The 22,000-nt window shown below is 38.7% G+C and overlaps 1 protein-coding gene across 6 annotated transcripts in view; it reads right to left on the reverse strand.

Moving 5' to 3' along the window:
• The window catches only part of MYO5A (myosin VA), a 228,577-nt gene that overhangs the window by 61,162 nt on the left and 145,415 nt on the right, over positions 1-22,000 (reverse strand). For all 6 annotated transcript variants that reach the window (XM_035259680.3, XM_054239661.2, XM_035259676.3 and 3 more), the window contains 10 exons: positions 20,172-20,297; positions 18,776-18,859; positions 15,158-15,319; positions 14,094-14,191; positions 12,115-12,201; positions 11,919-12,027; positions 9,272-9,483; positions 8,234-8,390; positions 3,825-4,064; positions 1,941-2,189 (listed from right to left, as the gene is read on the reverse strand). In XM_035259680.3, coding sequence (XP_035115571.2) covers positions 1,941-2,189; positions 3,825-4,064; positions 8,234-8,390; positions 9,272-9,483; positions 11,919-12,027; positions 12,115-12,201; positions 14,094-14,191; positions 15,158-15,319; positions 18,776-18,859; positions 20,172-20,297 — 1,524 coding nt within the window. The remainder of the gene's footprint in view (positions 1-1,940; positions 2,190-3,824; positions 4,065-8,233; positions 8,391-9,271; positions 9,484-11,918; positions 12,028-12,114; positions 12,202-14,093; positions 14,192-15,157; positions 15,320-18,775; positions 18,860-20,171; positions 20,298-22,000) is intronic.

Raw genomic sequence — 22,000 nt, forward strand, 5'->3', positions numbered from 1 at the left:
GGGCTCTGGAAAGCAGGAAAGTTGGATAACTACACTGTGCCACACACAGAGACATTAGTCCAGAAGGTATCCCTTTTGAGGGCTCAGTGTGTTAGCTCTGCACTGATCTTGCCTTAACATCCACTCTTGGTAAAAAAAAAAGCCCCAGCTCTCTGTGGGCTTTCAGGAGAGGATCTTCCTATAGGGGTGCACAACCAATCACCGCTGGTGTTTTTTCAAAATAATGTGTCTAACCCACACTCCCAGAACTTGGATAGTTCCCTTTTTATACAAAAACTTCCCAGCAGTTTTGATACATGCTCTTGGTTAAGAACCATACATAGCTCTACTGTAACTTCTGGGCTCCTTAATCAGGCTAAGAATGTCATTTTCCTGACCTTGAAGCTGACTTCACAGTGAAATGTTTTCATTCTTCCTCTATAACTACATTCCATCAAAATAACTAATGGGGCCAGGTACAGTGGCTCACACCTGTAATCCTAGCACCTTGTGAGGTCAATGTGGGAGAACAGCTTGAGGCTAGGAGTTCAAGACCAGCCTGGGAAACACCGTGTAAACTAACAGTAGTGCCTACAGCTATCTCTGTGAAAAGTAGGAGAAAATGAAATGAAAAGAGAAATCTGAATCTGCTTGTATGTTTATTCTATCAGACTAGAAAGGCAAGAATTTGGCTTTGAAGAGGAAAGGAGAATCTTCCCACCACACTTAAATACTGTGCAAATTCTGAGGAGTCTGAAGCTGGAAAGATTCTGTGGACTTGGGAGACTTGAAGGAAGAAAAGAGATCTTAAACATTCAAGACCTGAGTGCATGTCTGAATTCTGAGAGAACAAGCTTGCCATATCAAAAAGCATTATATAAAACAGAAAAGAATCTCACCTTTTGGCACTCCTGTTTCTACATATAGAGTACAGATCCTCTAGAGATATAAGATGAATTACTTTATTAGGACCTGTAACGCCATGGAAGTACTGCAGTTTTACCAGCCACCCTACCCTAACCGATCTGCATCTAAGTTCCTGCTGTGGTTCTCACTGCATACGCTGCTATTAATATTTAGAAGTCAGTACAGACAGAGCCTATCAGGATTCTTGCTAGCAGTTACAGCTGACACAGGCAACTCTGTTTTCATTTAAAGATGGTAATACTAGTAGAATCTGTGAAAATCAATCACTTTTTCCAGGAAGCCTAATGTTGAGGTACTTTTTAAATGTTTCAGTAGTACATCTCATTACTACTTGACAATCTTAATGTCTTCTATACTTAATAAAGTTTTGATATAAGTTAATACAAATTTGTAGCATACAAGCACTGGTCACTCTGTAAGCATTTTGTGGGGAGTGTTCCATCTGCATAAAGCTGTTGGCTGCAATCATGGTGGAGACATTTAGATTTCTTCTGCTTTAACTTCTTAACAGAGCCTTAATACAGGCTTCCACAGGATCCCTACCATTAGGTAGTAAACATTAATTATGCCTAGTGTTCCACTACTGGAACACTAAGCATGTGGGAGTTATTTATATCCTCCTGCTAAGGGTCATCACCAAAGTCTGATTTTGCAATTCAAAAACTTGCAACATCAGGTATAAATGGGTTAATCACATTAACCCTACTGAAGAAAAAGGAGTCTATGCCCCAGACTGACTATTTTTTAAAAAAAAGAACAAAACAAGTATTAGTAGGTGCTTGGCCATTCCCTCCTTAAAATGCTGCTTTGCCTCTGCTCTTATTAGAGTAAAAAGTTCTACTAAAAGAACTACAACCTACCATTGATAACATGAAATAAATGCTTGGGAAATAGTAATAATGAAGAGTAATTCAACTAAACATTGTACTGCATTTCTAATAAAACCAACAGTGAGTCACATGGACCAAGTCACGATGATAGCACATTTCCTCTGTATACATAGAGTACATAGGGGATGTGGGCATTATTCCTACCTGTTCTGTTTCTTGTTTGTACCTATGTGCATGTTCTTCAATGCATTTTTTCTCTGAACGAGTTTGCTCCAGGTCTTTCCGGAGCTTGGCAATTTCTTCCTGAAGACTAAGGACCCGCCCAGTGGCAACTTTCGCTTCCTCTTCACTTAGTTGAAGACGTTCTAAGTCACTTCGTAGTTTCTCAGTCTCAGAGTTATATATTCCTTCTAGATTGGTCAGTTTCTCCATGAGGCATTTGTAGTCTTTGTTCTTTAAACATACACATAAGTAACAATAAGTAAATATACATATCATCAAATGTATTTAGTGAGAAAACCATGCTTATTCATCATATTCATGCTATATCATCATAGCAGTATCTAACCAAAACACTAACTGCAACAGTTGCAATAGCACAACCAATACCTTCTAGGTGACACAAAGTAAAAAACAGGCACAATTAATTCAATTCTGTTTGATGTGGTAAGCAACATAGATGTGATTTTTTTCATAGTCACAAGATGAATAACATAGTAAATTCTTAATTTCCTGATTCTTAATTCAGAAATAGGAGAATCTATACTTGTTTCTGAAAACAGATCAAAGTGTGGCTAAAAACTAGCTTAGTGATGCATAAGAATGATTAATACAGCCTCAAAATCACAGGTTGGCCAGGTGCAGTGGCTCACACCTATTGTCTCAACCCTTTGGGAGTCTGTCGCACGAGGATCACAAGAGGCCAGGAGTTCAAGACCAGCCTGGGCACATAATGAGACCCTGTCTTTACAAAAAAATTTAAAATTAGCCAGACGTGGTGGTGTGCACCTGTAGTCCTAGCTACTTGGGAGGTTGAGGCAGGAGTATCACATGAGCCCAGGAATTCGAGGCTGTAGTGAGCTGTGATTGCACTGCTGCACTTTAGCCTTTGTGATAACATGAGACTGTCTTAAAACACATACACACATGCACACACACACGTTTCTCACAAATCTCTATGTTTACAACCTCAAAATTTCTCCCTCCCACTCAGAAAATCTTTTATCCCATTTCATTCTGATCTCTGTTTTTCTTTGTTCTCCTTAGCACTTTTATATTCTTAATTACCTTTATATCATTTACATGTGCTAAAACATTAGTAACTATCTTTAATCAACCAAACTTTTATCTCTGTAACAGATTGGAAGTTCATCAGAAGCATGAACATCTTCCTGATTCTTTTGCTATTTCAGTGCTAAACAACTCATCTGTAAAATGAACATACAACATGCAAATAAATAATTGTAATGGAGCATTACAACGTATAAAATACAGCATGTCTGGTTTGAGTTGGTGTTTGAAAAATAAATGACACACGATATGACTCTTGGTATAAAGGTTTGAAGCATTAGTAGATCTGTGTTCTCAAAAATAATTTCCTGCCAAGCATGGTAGCTCATGCCTGTAATCTTAATACTTTGGGAGACTGAGGCAGGAGAACTGCTTAAGGCAACAGCCTGGCAACATGAGACTCTGTCTCTACAAAATAAAAAAGTTAGCTGAATGCAGTGGCACATGCTTGTAGTCCCAGATACCCATCAGGCTGAGGTGGAAGGATCGCTTAAGCCCAAGAGGTTGAGGCTGCAGTGAGCAGTGACTGTGCCACAGCACTCTAGCCTGGCTGACAGAGTGAGATGCTGTTTCAAATAATTAATAATAATAATAATAACTTCCTGCCTTAGTTTTTGCAATTGTCATTCACCTTATGAGTTCATAATGATTTTCATGCTCATTATGAAAATAAATACTGTCATAATTTTACTTTTTACTAAGACTGAGGGGTAAAGTCAAAGAAAAACAATATTGAAAATAATCCCAGTGGATTTCTTAGGGCATACTCCGCTCTCAGGGCCCCTTTATGAAACACACCTGCTCATCGACTTTGCGCTGCAGTTGCATGATCTTGTTCTCCATGCCAATGTGCAGCTTCTTGTAGCGCTCCACTGAGCGAGCCTCGATTTTGAGCTTCTTTAACTCGCGCTTGGCCATCATCCGCCGGAAGCAGCATTGAAGGTAGATGATGGCATGCATGCTCCTCTTGTAGTGTGTGCGGGCCAGCCAGCCCCGCACCCACTTCTGAATGATGACTGCTTTGTGCTCACGGAGTATCTGCAGAAAAGGATAAGGGCAAGCAATGTCAAGACCCTGGAATACACTCATGATTATCAACCAATGTTGGGCTAAAAGTCCATATATATATTACCTAAAGGGAAAGACGCAGAGTTGAATTGACAATCTATTATGTATATTATACGTATCACAGATATATGGAGGCCACAAAATTATTTTTTAAAGTGATTTGAAAAGTAGACTTTAGAAGGTAATTTCAGAAACATATATAAAAATGTGTTACATGCACATTATGTGTATAATTCTAAGAAGAATATGGACTTGGAAGCTGTCTAAATAAAAAACACCAGATTACCAAAAGAAAACAATTTTAAAAAGAAAGAAAAAATATATTAGGTTTCTTATAAGTATATGATTTCTGTTAGCAACAGATGATACTCTATAAAATTAACAGAAGCAGGCATCCAGTAAATAATGAACTACTAACATAAGAGATTTCCCTACCACCCTGGCTGCTGATACCACCTCACTATGCATTATTAGGCCTGTGCATGAGGACATGAGGTATGGGCAGCTAAATGACTGGAGAGGCCAACACTTGGGGTGGTATAAAGTTTGTACTGATTCACTGATTTTTTTTCATAGAAACTAAAAAATGACACTCTTGTTTACCACTGTTGAGGAATAACATTCCAGTGAGAATTTTCTATTGCTATTTCAAATGTAGCAAGGATCCACTTTTGGGATTCAAAGGTAGGAGGGATGGAGCTTTAAAATGAAAGGTAAAAGTAATGAGATGTGAAACAAACTAATCTTACTCTTGATTTTATGCTGTATTTCCTATAAAAAAATCGTATTTCTCTAAACTTATAAACAACTTACAACAAAAGGTTGCCTTATGAGATGAATTTCTTGTCACTAAACAGTAACAAACAGACACCATGTAAACATTTTCTAGGAAAGAAATTGTTTGAACTTTAAGAAGAAAGAGAAGAGAAGAAATTCTTGAACTTTAAGAAAAGGTAGCCGGGCACAGTAGCTCATGCCTGTAATCTTAGCACTTTGGGAGGCCAAGGTGGGTAGATCACGTGAGGTCAGGAGTTTGAGATCAGCCTGGCCAACATGGTGAACCTCTGTTACCTACTAAAAATACAAAAATTAGCTGAGCATGGTGGCAGATGCCTGCAATCTCAGCTACTCAGGAGGCTGAGGCAGGATAACCTCAGCCCAGGAGGTGGGCTTCAACCCAGGAGGTGGAGGTTGCAGTGAGCGGAGATCATGTTATTGCACTCCACCCTGGGTGACAAGAGTGGAAAACTCTATCTTAAAAAAAAAAAGAGAGAAAATAAAAGGTAAACTAGAAAAAACTGGTATCTATAGATTTTTATGTTTATGATTTTATGAAGTAACTCTTATATGATATAAATGATATTTAAATGTTATATACTTAAATCTTGTCGGTGATTATTACAAATGGACACAATATACCTCCTGTCAAACTCTTTTTTTTTTTAGATTGAGTTTCACTGTTGTTGCCCAGGATGGAGTGCAATGGCACAATCTTGGCTCACTACAACCTCCACCTCTTGGGTTCAAGTGATTCTCCTGCCTCAGCCTCCAGAGTAGCTGGGATTACAGGTGTGTGCCACCACGCCTTGTTAATTTTGCATTTTTAGTAGAGACAGGGTTTCATTATGTTGGTCAGGCTGGTCTCGAACTCCTGACCTCAGATGATCCACCCACCTCAGTCTTCCAAAGTGCTGGGATTACAGGCATGAGCCACCATGCCTGGCCCTATCAAACTCTTAAAATGTAAAAAGTCTCTGAAAGCATCTAACCACATATATTAGCAGTTTAATAAGATTAAAAAAATAGTTCCTATTTTTAGGTTATTGTACCTGAAAAAAGCAATGAATAAAATGTGTCATTCTAGAAGATACATTTAAGAAACAAGTGGTTAACTTTTAAACCATCAAAATCAAAATGAACACAGTAGTTCAGGAGATCTGAGTAGTATCTTTGGCAGCCTCAAGCCTGCCATCTGTGGCTGTTTTCCTAACGCTAAGGCAGCCTTCGGTTTTCCTTCAGTGTAGCCACTGAATCACCCTGCACTGAGGTTGAGAGTTCTGAACATTCACTGAACGTCACAGTCTGGAGAGAGGCCTTTGTCTTATCCAGATGACTAAGGAGCAACTGGATGAGCCTCAGTGGTGGCAAATTAAAGACTTTCAGAGTTTAAAACTCAAGCAGGACACAGTAGCAAAGCTATTAATGCCAATTTTCCTGTTCCATTTGCTTCCCCCACATAACTTTGGATATTGGTCCATTTTTGAAATTTTAGTCAAATGGAAACAGCATATAATCAAGCTTCCATTTTTAATCCCACTTCATCATGAGTGAGAGAAATTGATCAACATCTGTACTCTCTTTAAGACTCCGCCACATCTCATGAAGGGGAACCTTGGACCTGAAATACAGCTAGAAGGAGCAGTAATGTGATGCTGTTGGCTTACATGTGAGCAAGCCTCTACGTTGCCACCTCCACCCGGTCCAGTCACAGTGGAAGCCTGAGCTGGCCAGAGACTGCTACTGCTAAACCAATGGCTCAAAACCCAACTCAGATGTTTCTAAGGAGAGTACTGAGGAACACAGGAAGATTTAACTAGTTTGGTGTATCTGAAAAGCCAACTTCAAACCTCTTCCTTCTCTAAAATCTCATGCTTATATAGAAAGAGTATGAGACCTCATAAAAGAGAGGTGAGCAGAAAGACAGATGTGGAGTAGCTATCTTCAAAACACAGCTATTAAATACACTCATTCAAGCCTCAACGGTTTCAAGTTTTTTGTTGTCTAAAATCACTTCAAATAAAAAAGCAAAATAAATAAAAAATAAATAGAGCCTAGGTCACACCCATATACTTCCTGTGATTAGAGACCCAAATCACCCCATTAATGCTCCTTCTAATGGTGATGTCCACAGAGCTCTAATATCCAGGCTTCTATTTCTCACTTATTTGAAATATACCCTATAGGACAGACTCCAAACCTTGCCAAAATGAGAGATAAAAATTGTTCAATGGTCACAGGTGATAATTAAAATTACTCTGGTGACCTTGTTAATTATTGCTAGATAAAAGATTATTTGTCAAAAACTTTTGGTGCATCATACCTGTCAATACAATTTTAACTGCATTAATGTTATACTTTGTCTCCTCTTGACCATGGAAACTTCTCTCAAGGTTGTCTCATTCTTGGAATAATCTTCAACCTGTCTGTCATATATTCTACCTATTCAAAGTTCCCTGTAGTCATCTAAACAATGGGCCCCAAGGAATTTGGGTGCTAATTCCTGGAACCTGCAAATGTTAACTTATTCAGAAAAAGTGCCTTTGTAGACATGATTAGGTTAAGGATCTTCAGATGAGAGGATTATCCTGGATTACATGGTACAACCTAAATGCTATCCGAATTATTCTTATAAGAGGCAGATAGGAGAAGAGAAGTCAGATACACAGAGGAGAAAATGCTGTAAAGACAGAGACAGAGACTGGACTGATGTGGCCACAAGCACAGGCATGCTGGCAGCAACCAGAAGCTGCAAGAGGGAGGAATGGATTCTTTCCTGGAGCTTCTGGAGGGACAGCAGCCTGCTAACAACTTGATTTTGCCCCAGTGATAATGATTTTGGACTTTCGGTCTCCAGAACTCTGAGAGAATAAATTTTAGTTGGTTTAAGGTACCAAGTTTATGATAATTTATTATAGCAGCCAAAGGAAACTAAAATACTTTTTTTTCAAATTATATAAACAAAGAGAAAAAAGAAGTATATGTTTTTTCCCTATTGTTTTGTTAATAAATATATGTGATTATTTAGTATTTTAAAATACATTTCAGGCTGGGCATGTGCACGGTGGCTCACACCTGTAATTTCAGCACTCTGGGAGGCCATGGTGGGAGGACTGTTTGAGGCCAGGAGTTTGAGGCTGCAGTTGAGCTATGACTGCACCACTACACCCCAGCCAGGATGACAGAGCAAGATCCTGTTTCTAAAAAAAAAAATATTTTTTAATAAATAAATACACATTTCAATTGCTGGTTGTCTCCATACAGTTCCTATGTTTATTGTAGCCCTTGTGGTGCTCTATATAGAAGTGGAATTTGTTTAATATTAATAGAATGAAAAAACAAAGTTGAAAATAATGCCTCACCTTGCGATACCTATTTCTGGCCAAGTAGCCTCGCAAATAAGACTGAAGAACGATAGTGGCAGCTCGTCTAATCTTATACCTCCTGTGGACCACATACATACGCCAGTACTTTTGAATGATAGTTGCTGCCTTGGTTCTGCGCAGAAACTTAGCATAGCTGGCCAAAGAAAATAACAGTGTGTTGTCACTCATCAGAAAAAAAACACAGGAATACATGTTATAGAAATGTAAAGAGTGTCACTGTTTTAGGCATTAAAAGTAGTACCTCCATTGTATTATTCTAATAATGTGCATGCTAAGTCAACATTTATATTTACTTACATTTGTATAGCAATTTATAGTTTCCCAAAGTTTTTTTTTCATTTATTATCTCATTTGAGCCCTCCCTTACCCTGAAAAGCAGGATGGCCCACATAGCCAGATTTTACAAGAAAGTGAAATTCAAAAAAGTTCATTCTTTCTGCATTAGGATCCATTACTATGTCCTCTTTATATAACAGATGGACATACACAGTAACCTCACACTTAGTTATCACCAGCTTTCTTGAATCTAGCCATTACTAACGTACCATATTTTTCCTGAATCTACTAGCATATAAGTTCATTAATTCATTTCTACTTATACTTCTCAATTAAAATCAACCTAATATGTAATCACACTAAAGTGTACTTCTCTTCAAGATCATCTCAGTTAATTGCTCCCCCAAATTCTTCAGTGCAGTCATTATTAACCAGCTCATATTCATGACTATCTTAATTAATATACGATCTCCTCAAGCTCAATATAAAAGTATCAAAAATAAAAATTTTTAGGACATTAAGTAGGCAGCAGTTTGTAAATGCTTGGAAGATAAATCCGAATAATTCATAAGGCTGAGTGAATTTCATTCTATTTAGTTGTGCTATGAGTTAATTTGTTGTTCCTTGGAACTAAGAAAAGGTGAGGTGTTATCTTTTCAGGTATGGTGACCACTTAAAACTGTCCTTGGTTGGACAGTGAATTATATGGGCACCCTAATATGTCACCATGAGACCTACCATCGGGCCTGGTAGCCCCTCACATATCTCTGCACAGCAATGGCCGCCTTCCGCATGCGTAGGTACTTCTTCCTCAGCAGCCACCCTCGGATGGTCTTCTGGATCCGGATGCAGGCAGCCCTCAGTTTGTCTGCTCTCAGTTTTTCTAGATAGGCCACTTGACCAGCACGGAAAAAGATCTTTGTCTTACCAAACTGGTATTTGTCCTTGTCCTATTTTTGGAAGAAATTGTATATTCAGAAATAATAATCATAAAATGAAATTTAAAAGAAAAAATATCTAAAAGCAGAATCAGTAAAGGAATTATCTATCAGCTAAAACTTGGGCTATGTCACAATTAACTAATGAAACCAGATTTTTAACCCTTTGCAAGTTGAGCAAACAGAAGGGATTTCAAGAAAAACTGCAGTTTAAGAGTTATTTTCCAGAATTATTCTACCTGGAATTATTATCTGAGGCCCAAAACTTGGTTGTGGGTTATAGGCAGCTATTATTTGCTTGTTTGTGTTTTAAACATCTCAAGGAAATGGAGATGCTGACTCTCTCTGACTGACCCAGGCTGTAAGGATTACATCAGGCTGTATATTCCATGAGAAAGCTGAAGGGACAAAAACACCAGTGTGAAGAATAAGGCAGGAAGAAATGCATATGAAATAAAAAAAAACAAAAACAAAAATCCTTGAGTATTCATATTGAGTACATTTCTAAACAGTTATCCCTTGGCTTTATCAATAATATTTGAAAACAAAGTAACAAGACTCCATAAATATGTTTAAAATCCTACAAATTTCAAACTCCTTTTACAGAAATATAATTATTTATATTACACTGTGATTCACCTTATCTAGAAGAATGCAAATCATTAACCATTCCTGCACCCCAAAGAATGGAATTTATGTATAAAAATCATTACTGTGATCTGAAATTCTTTTTTTTTTTTTTTTTTTGAGATGGAGTCTCACTCTGCTTCCCAGGCTGGAGTGCAGTGGCGTGATCTTGGCTCACTGTAGCCTCCGCCTTCTGGATTCAAGCGATTCTCCTGCTTCAGCTTCCTGAGTAGCTGGGATTACAGGCACAGACCACCATGTCCAGCTAATTTTTGTATTTTTAGTGGAGACAGGGTTTCACCATATTGGCCAGCATGGCCAGCACTAGCCAGCATAGCTCAAACTCTGGGCCTCAAGCAATCTGCCCAAGCCTCCCAAAGTGCTAGGATTACAGGCATAAGCCACCACGCCCAGCCATGTGATCTGAAATTCTAAGTGAAAACAGAGAAAATCATTTTTCCCTATAAGTATGTATCTCATTATATCTCATACATGATACCCCAAAATCAAAAACATCCATGTATATCTAAAAAAATCTAAAATTATTTCAATTTTAATCAATAAAATTTACATAGGAACCCTAGCTAGAAAAGTGGTCCTTACCCCTGAGCCACTTCACACCAACCCTGCTTCCATCTTTCAGCCTCTGCCTAAATTCCCTGCAAAGCCTTGATTAGGCCTGAAGTGGCCTGAGTGAGGGGACCAGGCATAGGCCTGTTCCTATTTCTGCTCTACATTCCCACCTGAAGCCAGGTTAGAAGGGAATTGGGCCAACCTTGAAAAGGCCCAGTTTTTAAAAAATATTACTGAGAAAGTAGCCTTAGTTCTTTCAAGGAAAAAATATTATTAACAAAAAAGGGGCATTACAAGCAGTCCTCAGCTAGTAATTATGATCAATTAGCTCAAAGTGAGGTAATCCATCTAGGCTAGTGTTAACAAGTGAAAATACTTTTTAAAAATTTTTCATTAATCTTTAATTCTTTAAGACTAAGATCAATAGTTCTCAAAATGTAGTCCTCAGACAGCATTGGCATCACCCAGGAAACAATTCTTGGGCTCACCTCAGACCTAATGAGTCTGTATTTTAACCTAGCAATCTGTATTTTAACAAGCATTCCAGGTCACAGTAAAGTCTGAGAACTCTTTAGCCTGGACTGAAAAACTCTGTAACACCAACCTACATTTCCTAACCATTTGGCTATTGTCACATACACAAATCTCACACTTCAAAAAACTGTTTTATGAGCAAATCCTACACTTACCGCTTCTTGCTCCCTCTTATATTATTTTCCTTCCATTTTACGTAGTTTTACCCATCCTCAGGGCCTGAATCAAAACATACCTCTTTCATAAAATCCCTCCTTCCCATAGCTGGACGTCGCTTTGCCTTCCCCTGATTTTTCGTTCCACTCATTCAGCATTTGATATAAACACTATGGTTATATATTATACTTGTCTTTAAAATGCATTATTTTCCAAGCAAGACTATATCACCTGAGAACAAGACTTATTTTTCCTTAATCACAAAGCATTTAGCCTAGTGTCTTCCAGAAGTACTAGGTACATTGTTATTAAAAACACTTAAACTCTCTAAGGAGGATGTGTCTCAAGTGTGGGTCCAGGCCTAAAAAGCCTGCCTCCTGATGGTGGACCATCATCCTCACTAGTTCCAGCATCCTAAACACAGTACCATGCCCCTCGCTCAACCCATCCCGAAATGATGTGGATTAGTAAAATTTTATACAAAAGTTTCTGGGGCTTTCCAAGGTCAGAACCCCAAGGCCTTCTGCTCAGATGACAGTAAGTGAAATCTTTCTCACCAGTATCAGTTTCTCTAACACATTCTTGCATGTTTGCTTTCTGTCACTCAGCACATCTTTCTGCTTCATTAGGACACGGTAGCGGCTGAAAAATTCTTGGTAAGTCCACCTATAAAAAGAAAACCACCTGAGTTTACTTAAAGAACTAGGAACTTCTCCCATTAGAACCCCTCACATCTGAAAATGCCAGGCTCACCGAGAGGGGAAACCAGCCGCACTGATTCGGATAGTTTCCAGGACACCGCATGCTCTCAGCTGCTGCACTGCCCTCTTCTCGTCAAACCTACACATAAAAATCAGAGCCAATAATTCACAAAGAACCTTGCTTGGCCACAAATTACTCTCCTCAGTCAGGGTATAAATTCTTTTGTAAGAGCAAAATGGATAAATCAGAAAAGAAAGCATTCAGAAGGTGGATCAGTGATCAAAATGGAAAACTATGAGAGAATAGGGAGGATGTGATAAACAGTAAAAATAAAGAGCTGTAAACATTACCTGCAGCTCATACCACAAACTCATAAGAAAGTCTGCTGGGCACAGTGGCTTATGCCTGTAATACCAGCATTTTGGGAGCCCAGGAGGGTGGATCACCTGAGGTCAGGAGTTTGAGACCAGCCTGGCCAACATGGCGAAACCTCATCTCTACTAAAAATACAAAAATTAGCCAGGCATGGTGGCACACACCTGTAATCCCAGCTACTAGGGAGGCTGAGGCAGGAGAATCACTTGAACCCAGGAGGTAGAGGTTCCAGTGAGCCAAGATCATGCCACTGCACTTCAGCCTGGGCAACAGAGTGAGACTTTGTCTTAACAACAACAAAAGAAAGTCCACTGAGCATATTTAAAACAACACAACGCTCCTTTGCACTTTGCCCATACTCATTTCATGGCATGGCCTGATCAGAAGCTCTCAGAATTCATTAGTTCAGTATACAGAGCTCCTCTGGAATAAAGACTGGCCAATCCTTGAGATTTCTCTAACAGGAAGCACAAATAAAATATTCTCATTTAGTTATGTTTTTTAAAAAATTATTACTGTACTAAACATAGTGTTCACATCAATGAAAAAGATTTTGTTCTGTATTACATTTTTTATTTATTTCACTCTAGGCAAATGGCATCTTCAAGTTAAACTGGCACTGAAGAGGAAGTAGAAAGGTTTCCCTTCAGCCAAATGATTACTCCTGTGACTCTTATAGTTAAGCTCTGAACAATCCATCCGGGCCTCCCCTGTGCTATCTTCTCAGATGTTCTGATGGTGGTAGAAGATGGGGTTGGTGGCAAAAGGTAATTCTAAGGCAGAATCTTCGGAGAATAGAACTGGCAAGAGGGTAGGGAAAAGGGCACTCATACACTGTGGAGGGTGGGTAGTGGGAGCTATTACAACCTTTGTTAGTGTGCCTGGTCTTTGACTTATAAATTCCACTTCTAGAATCACATTACCCCAATGAGATAATCAGACAAATACACAAAACTGTTTGACACAGGATGTTTATTATAGCACTGTTGGAACAACCTAAATGGCCATCAGTAGGAACTAATTTAAATAAATGATACTACATCTTAATACCAGGTATCTCTCTGGGTATGATGGATGCTTTTTCATTTATTTTTAACCTATTCTGTATTTCCTGAAAACTGTCCTTATAATGTACATGTATTACTTTTAAAATTAGAAAAATATTTCTGTTTTGTAATAATATCTCCAGAAAGACTGATTCTCCCCTCATGCCTGGTACATGAAGCAGAAGAAGGTGCTGGTGAAAACAGACACCCTCTGATGGTTTCAACAGTGGAGAAGGAGCAGGTAAGCATTTGCCAAACAGCCTTGTCCCAGCCAGTGCTGATTCCACCACATGCCCAAATCAACAAAAATCCCAGAGAGATCAACGGAAGCAAATTCAAAACAGAAGACAGAACCAGAATGGTTGTCTGACCTCAACTTTTCAAATCTTCAGAAGGCTAACTGCTAATTTATTCTCACATTCTCAAAAGGGAGAAAAACTGAAAAAAAAAAAAAAATCTACTGACTAGTGGCTTCCCTCTACGAGACATGAAAACTTATCCCAATATTTTTTCCTTATAAAAATGTAAGAAAAATATTGGTTTCTTTGGTTGGTTTGGCATTTCTTATGAGATACGCAGTTTTTCATTTGGTAGTATAGAAATACTTACGTGAATGGGAACTTGAAGTCATTAGGTTTGATACAGCGCACATAGTGAGGGGTAGTGGCATTGAGTGTCTCCATAAGCAGATGGAGGGAGTTTCTGAACTGCATGAAAAAGGGGAGAAAGGGGTTTCAAAGTCAAATATGGTGGAAAACAATGGAAAATTCTCTTCCTATAGCACTAATGGAGAAAATTTTGGCACTTATAAACTTGACCCATCTTTAGAAGAGGAGCAGCCACAAAACAAGAATGATAGGGCTTTTGGTTAAAATTTGCCTAAATTCTACCATTTTCATGATTACTCTACTAAATATAAATTCCTATACTCCTACTCCTTTTCCCCAAAGGAAGCTACAGAAACCTGTTATGAGCTCATTCATATGTAACTAACAATATAACCTTGCTTCAAGGCCATTTAATCATATAAACTGAATTTTGCTCAAGATACTGGAAAACATAGCAGATGACTTAAAAGAGTATAGGTAATGAGTGGGAGAATGAGAAAGAATAGGCAGAGAGAGGTTTAAATTAGGGACCTAATATCAAGACTGGAGGCTGTGGACCTGGGTCAGGCCATGTTCCTATCTACACCAGGCACAGGGTCCCATGCACCTCAGCAGGAAAACAAGCTGAGGAGCACTCAGCCTACATTCCAAGCCCTAACCCCCTGTTCAGGCACTAAGCATATATGTAACATTTTCTACTCAGAGAGAACATAAGACATGAAAGAAAGGCAAGGGCCCTGTTCTGAAGGAGCTGACTGAGGCACCGTACAAATACAGAGACAAAACAAACAGAAAACTAAGCAAGGACGAAGTGGTCTAAGAGAGATGCTATGCACTAGAAGCATTAAGCAGTAGATAAATTATTCTGGGAAAGGCTTATGCAGAGTCACAGGCCTAAAATTGGGTAGAGAAGAGTTGGAGTGGACGGTGGTGTATGATCTCACAGTGAAAGCTCTAGGCTCTCTTCAACTGATGATCTTACCTGGGGGGCTGAAGAGGGAAGATCTAAGGTTTCAGATAAGCCAGCAAGGAAGGAGCATGGTGGCAGCAGCTCCCTGAACTCACCTGATGCCCCACTGTTTTCTTGTGCTCTTTGGCCACCTGGCCTGGTCTGCCTTTGGTGGGCTTTGCAGGAACACGTGTGAGGGGTGTGCGCCCTGAAGAGGTGGCTGAGGTTGGACTGATGGCCTTCTCATCATCTTGAAACAGTTCTGGTAGCATCTTAAACTGAGTCAGAAACAGTGTAAGGAAATTACATTCTAAATCAAACTCGAACGTAAACCTTCACAGAAGAGATACTAAAGAAAGTTGCAATAGTGACTCCCTTCCTTAGGTAACCACTGTCAGAGTCACACTCCAGAAAGAGTCAGTATCTGTGCTAAGAGCCAAGAATATGAGAGGAAGGTGAGGTACACACTATTAAAAAAAATAACATAGGAAAATGCAATAATTCTACAACCATGTTTGGGAGAAAGCAAAGTCAAAACGACTGTACTCAGACTTGAAAACCTAATGCACAGGAAATGATAAATCTAAACATATTAATGGGTTTGAACTATAATTATTTTATGAGAAAAATAGTAACTGAAGTCTTATTACCTCAGTTCCACAAACTGTTTTGGCATCACGTAGAGAAAAACACTAGTCCAAGTTTGCAAGTTATTTATCAAGTGTCTACTCACTTGCTTTATTTGTCTACCTACTAACTCAAGTGCTGAGCACAAACTCAAAAACAATCACTAAAAATCTCAGCAGGAAAAGGTCATGAACAAGTTCTACAATATTATTTTTAAAATTATGAATAATAATTTTTGGAAGATAATTTGGATTATAGAAAAAAAGTTTAAAAAGAGACTTCAAACGAATCCAAAGGAAGATCTTGATGTATGTACATAGCTTTATAACAGTGCCACATCCCATATAAATGAAACCAGTTCTTCTAATTAGTCAAGCTGTATTTGCAACTATAGTTATTTATCTAATAACCTTAATACAATCTATTTAATCTTCATAACAATTCCATAAATTAGATGCTATAATGATTCTACTTTACAGAGAGATTGGAGGCATAAACTCAGTAGATGAACTGTGCTTCCCCTTTTTAATCAGCTATACAGAAAGTAGAGGGTTAAAACTCATTTTAATGGTATTTGGTAGAACTGACATTTTGTGGTATTAAGTCAAGTTGAAATTTATTTATATGCTTCCTGATATTAGATGTGGCAACAGAAGATTTCTTTATGGTGGAAAAATATCAAATAAGACACCTTCTTTTAAGTTTATAATTCCTTTTCAAGTTGCAAGTTTGGCTAAAGGCTGCAGGAAAAAAAAGACAAAACATAGATACGCAAACATACTCCACATTGTATTACCACAAAAATACTTCTACTCAAAACACATAACACAAATATTAATCTTCTAAAATTAATACTTCCAAGAGAACACATTTACACTATATGATACTGGCTTCTATGAGGTGCAGTGAAATTATGAAGTTCATACTCGTAGATTGTGTTTCAGCAAAGACCAGGAGCAGAGGAAGCCTCCAAGCTATGTTAGATAAATCACACGCTGTCCCCACTTCAAGGGCAATAATGTTACACAGACTGGCGGTTACTATAAATGATTCGTCAGAATGCATACCCACCTTGTGATGACTAAGGACTTAATAGCCAATTAGAAAACTAAGTAGAATAAAGACAAACCGATCAAGAATGAGAACCTGGCCAGGTGCAGTGGCTCACAACTGTAATCCCAGTACTTTGGGAGGCTGAGGTACGGGGATCCCTTGAGACCAGAAGTTCAAGATCAGCCTGGACAACATGGTGAAATCCCATTTTAACAAAATTTAACCAGGCATGGTGATGGGCGCCTGTAGTCCCAGCTACTTGAGAGGGTGAGGTGGAAGGATCACCCGAGTCAGGGAGGTCAAGGCTGCAGTGAGCCCTGTGATCATCACATCACTGCACTCCAGCCTGGGTGACAGTGAGACCCTATCTCAAAACAAGAACAAGAATCAGATGAAAACCTGTGAATGTTCTGTTTCAGTTAAATTACTTTAACAAAGCAATAAAACTAGAATTTCATGGTTTTTATCATTATTTACAAATCAAACCAATAAAGATCTTTAACTAAATAATACTTAGAGATTGGCACTGTGGAAATTTTCTCTTACATATCAATCCTGTAAACTATAAACAATTAATGTCCAATGCCTGTTAGACACTTTAACTCTTACATTTTTTTTGAAACAGAGTCTCGCTGTCTCCCAGGCTGGACTACAACAGCACAATTGTGGCTCACTGCAGCCTCAACCTCACAGGCTCAAGTGATCCTCCCACTCAGCTTCCCAAGTAACTGAAACTACAGCCATGTGCCACCATGCCCAGCTAATTTTTGTATTTTTTTGTAGAGGTGGGGTTTTGTCATATTGCTGAGGCTGGTCTTAAACTCCTGGGCTCAAGCAATTTTCTGCCTCAGCCTCCCAAAGTGGTATTACAGGACGAGCTACTGCACCAGGTCTCAACTTACTATTTTCTGAAGACTAAAACTGGGATTTGGTCTTCGTGATCTTTATATTATAAAAATAATTGATAGGAAATGTTTTTATTCTAAAAACAACAGCCCTGTCTCTTCTAAAAATACAAAATTAGCTAGGCACTGTGGCATACGCCTGTGATCCCAGCTACTCAGGAAGCTGAGGCAAGAGAATTGCTTGAACCCAGGAGGTAGAGGTTGAAGTGGGCTGAGATTGCGCTACTGCACTCCCACCTGGGCAAGAGAGTAAAACTCTGTCTCAAAAAAAAAAAATTCATATACTACTCCACTGAAGTTAAAAGGATTTCTGAGAATAAACTAGAAAAACAAAGACTGCCAGTTAGTAATCTGGAAGAATTCATATGAAAATTTTTAATTTTTAGTTGAATGCCTGAATATTCATTTTGTTGACCTAACTAACCGGCTTCCCACTCTGCTCTCTGTGGGATGAACATGAGCCATGCTCCCCTCCCCATTGTTTCCAGAAGAGGGTCAAGGGACGGAGGCAGGGATCAACCTGATTATCAATACAGTGTAGCCATCACAACTCTTACCATCTGGAATATTATTTTCCCTCTGGAAAGCAGTGTCTCTAGTATCTATGCCTAAGAAAAATAATTTCAAAGTGCTTTGGGGCCACACCTGGAACTGCACTCAGTATGATCCAGAGATCAGTTTCCATCTAGATGGAGTGTTTAAGGCCATGTTTCTAGTACCTCCCTTCAAACTGACATGGCAGAAAGTCTGTTTTCTCTCATGGCCTCTCACCAAGGCACAAGAGAGTTTAGAACCACTGTGAAGGCAATAATTTCACATCAAATTGAAAGAAACATTGAACAGGGGTTAAAAGCACAGACTCAGCAAGACAGCCTGGATTTTAATTTGGCTTGAAAACTCACTAGCCATGAAGCCTCTGTGTCTCAGGTGCCTTATCCATAAAATAAGAGTCATTAGATGAACTAGCATTTTTAATACATTTAGAACAGGACTTGACATGCAGCTAAATTACTTTCACTAACATACTAAGTACTAAATATTTGGTAAATTAAAAACTGAAACTAATTTTTGTTAAAAAATCATTTTTTATTTTTAAAAAGCTAATGCTTTGAATACATCATGGATTAGAGTAACCCTATCCATAGTTACCTTGCTTGATTTAAGAACTTTAATTTGTTCTTCAAAAACGGTGTCTTTATTCTTTTCGAGAAATCCTTCACACTGGTATTCCACCTGAAAACACACGGAAAAATCTCCTTAACTGATAAAACTTTTGAATTGATATGATATGATCAGCTCTCAGCAAACTGGTACTATCAGTCTTTTCTAAGAAACCAGGGCCATTCCGGGTAAGAAGTATGTTAACTCTAGAGTAAAACTCCTCAAATATTGTTTTTCCTAGGGAACAGTGGTAGTGCTGAGTAATTGTGATCTAAAAGATTCTCTCAGTTAGTGGGTGAGCAGATTCATAAGTAGATCCTCTTTTCCCATGCTGGCCAAAGAGAGCTTTTTCAAGGATGACTCCTTGTATCGCCATCCAACCTAGGTCATCATCAAGCAGGGGCATTTTTCTCTTAGAAGAGAAATCACAGCAGGAGAGAGAATCAGAAGGAACAAATGAGTGTCTGATGGGGACAGAGGTGAAGAGCTGGTGATGGATGAAGGTGAAGGCTTGGGAAATATTGTATGATTTGGTAAAGTAACACTACTTGAGAATGGACTATTTCTTTTCCCAAACTCCAGCAACTTCAGTTGTCTGCCAGTCAAGGGACTCAAAGCCTGCATCACACAACCTTTAGGTAGCCCTAGGGTCATCTCAAGGCTTCCAGATGGGATTAAGGCAGACTTAGAAAGTCCTCAATCCCTGAAGAGGACCCCGAAAAGCTTACCCCAAAGCCTACACCACAATCTCCTTGAAATATAAATTATTCTCATTGCTTGTGATTTGCTCAGTACGCTATAGAACTTGTAAAGCAGTAAGATAGTATGTCTCATTAGAAAGGACCAGGTGAATCAATCACAGAGTGGTGACACAAGTCCACAATTGCTATTCTGAAACCCTTGAGATCAGTTAAGCTATTGGACTCAGAAATTTTTCAGGCATTTAGAGATGTAGTATGTACATACACCATTTTAAAAAATATTTCCCCCAGAATGGAAGGCAGTAATCTATAACAAAACATATTCATATTTCTACAGTAAAATATGTAAATATCCAGCCTAACTGGGATTAAAGACAGACTATAAATAATCTCATGTTAATTCAGATCAGAGATCAGGTTTAGCTAAATGGGTTATAAAAAAAAAAACACTTAGTTTGTAGAGTTTCCTGGATCTCAGAATTACAGACTCATACTTATTTCACAAATAACTCGATTTAGATTAAAGGAAAAGAAAACCAACATGTCAACACTAAAGATTGGTCTCTTGAGGCCTAAAGAATACAAACATCAGCAAAAGGAAAAAAAAAAGATACCTCCCGACTATTGATTTTTTTTCCACATTTAAGTATTCCAAAAGAAAAAATGATATAAAGCTTTCTTACTTTGTCAGCAAAATGTTGGATGATGAAGGCTTTGTTTGATAGACGAGGCTTTTCAAAGAGTGCACATTTATTCAAATGTGTGTTGTACAATTTTTGGGCCCAGGTATCATCTGAGCCTTTAGGCATCTATATTCAGGAGGAAAAGGAAGAAAGAAAACAAGGTAAATCCTGTGATGCTTCTAATGCATCAGCTGTCAAAAGATTTTTTTTTTTTTTTTTGCTTTACCTAAGAACTTTTACAGTTCAATTTAGGAGCTCATTCCCTCCATATTTCATTGTTAGAGGCCAACAACTAATTACTAATGAAGAGTATGACTGAGACCTTCTCGTGGGCAACCCAGCCCAATCTTGGGGCAGCTCAACCTGCCTATATGAAGAATCATCAAATAAATGTTTTATTTTGTTTTTTTAAAAAACAACAAAAGCCAGCCAGGCATGGTGGCTCATGCCTGTAATCCCAGCACTTTGGGAGGCAGAGGCGGGTGGATTACCTGAGGTCAGGAGTTGAAGACTTCAAGACCAGCCTGACCAGAATAGTAAAACCCCATCTCTACTAAAAATACAAAAAATTAGCCGGGTGTGGTGGCAGGCACCTGTAATCCCAGCTACGCGGGAGGCTGAGGTAGAAGAATCCCTTGAATTCAGGAGGCGGACGGATGTAGCAGTGAGCTGAGGTCGCGCCACTGCATTCCAGCCTGGGCAATAAGAGCAAAACTCTATCTCAACAATAACAGCCTCCCAGGTTTAAGTTGAAATATCAGGGCTATTATGTATGTTTTAAAAATTCTGTTAAACAAAAAGACAAACATCACATGTTCTCATTTATTTGTGGGATCTAAAAATTAAAACCATTGAACCCATGAAGATAAGAGAATAGAAAGGTGGTTACCAGAGGCTGGGAAGGGTAGCAGGAGGTTGTGGGGAGGGAAGATGGGAGATGGTTAATGGGTACAAAAAAAATTAGAAAGAATGAATTAGCCCTAGTATTTGATAATAATCTAACTGTACATTTAAGAATAGCTACGAGTATAATTTGATTGTTTGTATCACAAAAGATAAATGCCTGAGGGGATGGATACCCAGTTTTCTATGATGTGATTATTACACATTGCATTCCTGTACCAAAACATCTATGTACCCCCATAAACATATACAGCAACTAGGTACCCACAATAATTAAAAATTAATCTGCCAAATAAAGGTAACATCTGGACATAGTGAAATATTTCTATAATTCAGAAAGATATAAAATGGAGAGTAGTCTCCTCTTGCCATTTCCTCCAATGTAATTATTTCTTCCTCTCTCTTTTTTTTTTGAGACAAGGTTTTACTCTTTTCACCCAGGCTGGAGTGCAATGGCACAATCTTGGTTCAATGCAACCTCTGCCACCCAGGGTCAAATGATTATCCTGGCTCAGCCTCCCAAGTAGTTGCAACAACAGGCACACACCACCATGCCCAACTAATTTTAATTTTTTGTAGATGGAGTTTCACCATGTTGCCCCAGCTGGTCTTGAACTGCTGAGCTCAAATGATCCATCCACCTCAATCTCTCAAAGTGCTGGGATCACAGGTATGAGCCCACCATGCTCAGACTTCTTAACTCTCTTTGAAGGCATGTATGTGAATGGCATAATTCTAAACAATCCTTGAATTTTTTTCAGCTTCTCAACAATAGCATTCTCTGCATTATTTATGGCTTCTAGGTTGTTACTGACTTTTTGTTATTATTATGACAATTGCCACAGTTTTCTTCTTCCATGTATATCCTTGGACACTTTTGCAAGTATAATCAAAGGTGGAACTCCCAGCAGCTCCATTCCTGGGTC

This window comes from Callithrix jacchus, chromosome 8, assembly GCF_049354715.1.
Source record: "Callithrix jacchus isolate 240 chromosome 8, calJac240_pri, whole genome shotgun sequence".
Lineage (NCBI taxonomy): Eukaryota > Metazoa > Chordata > Mammalia > Primates > Cebidae > Callithrix > Callithrix jacchus.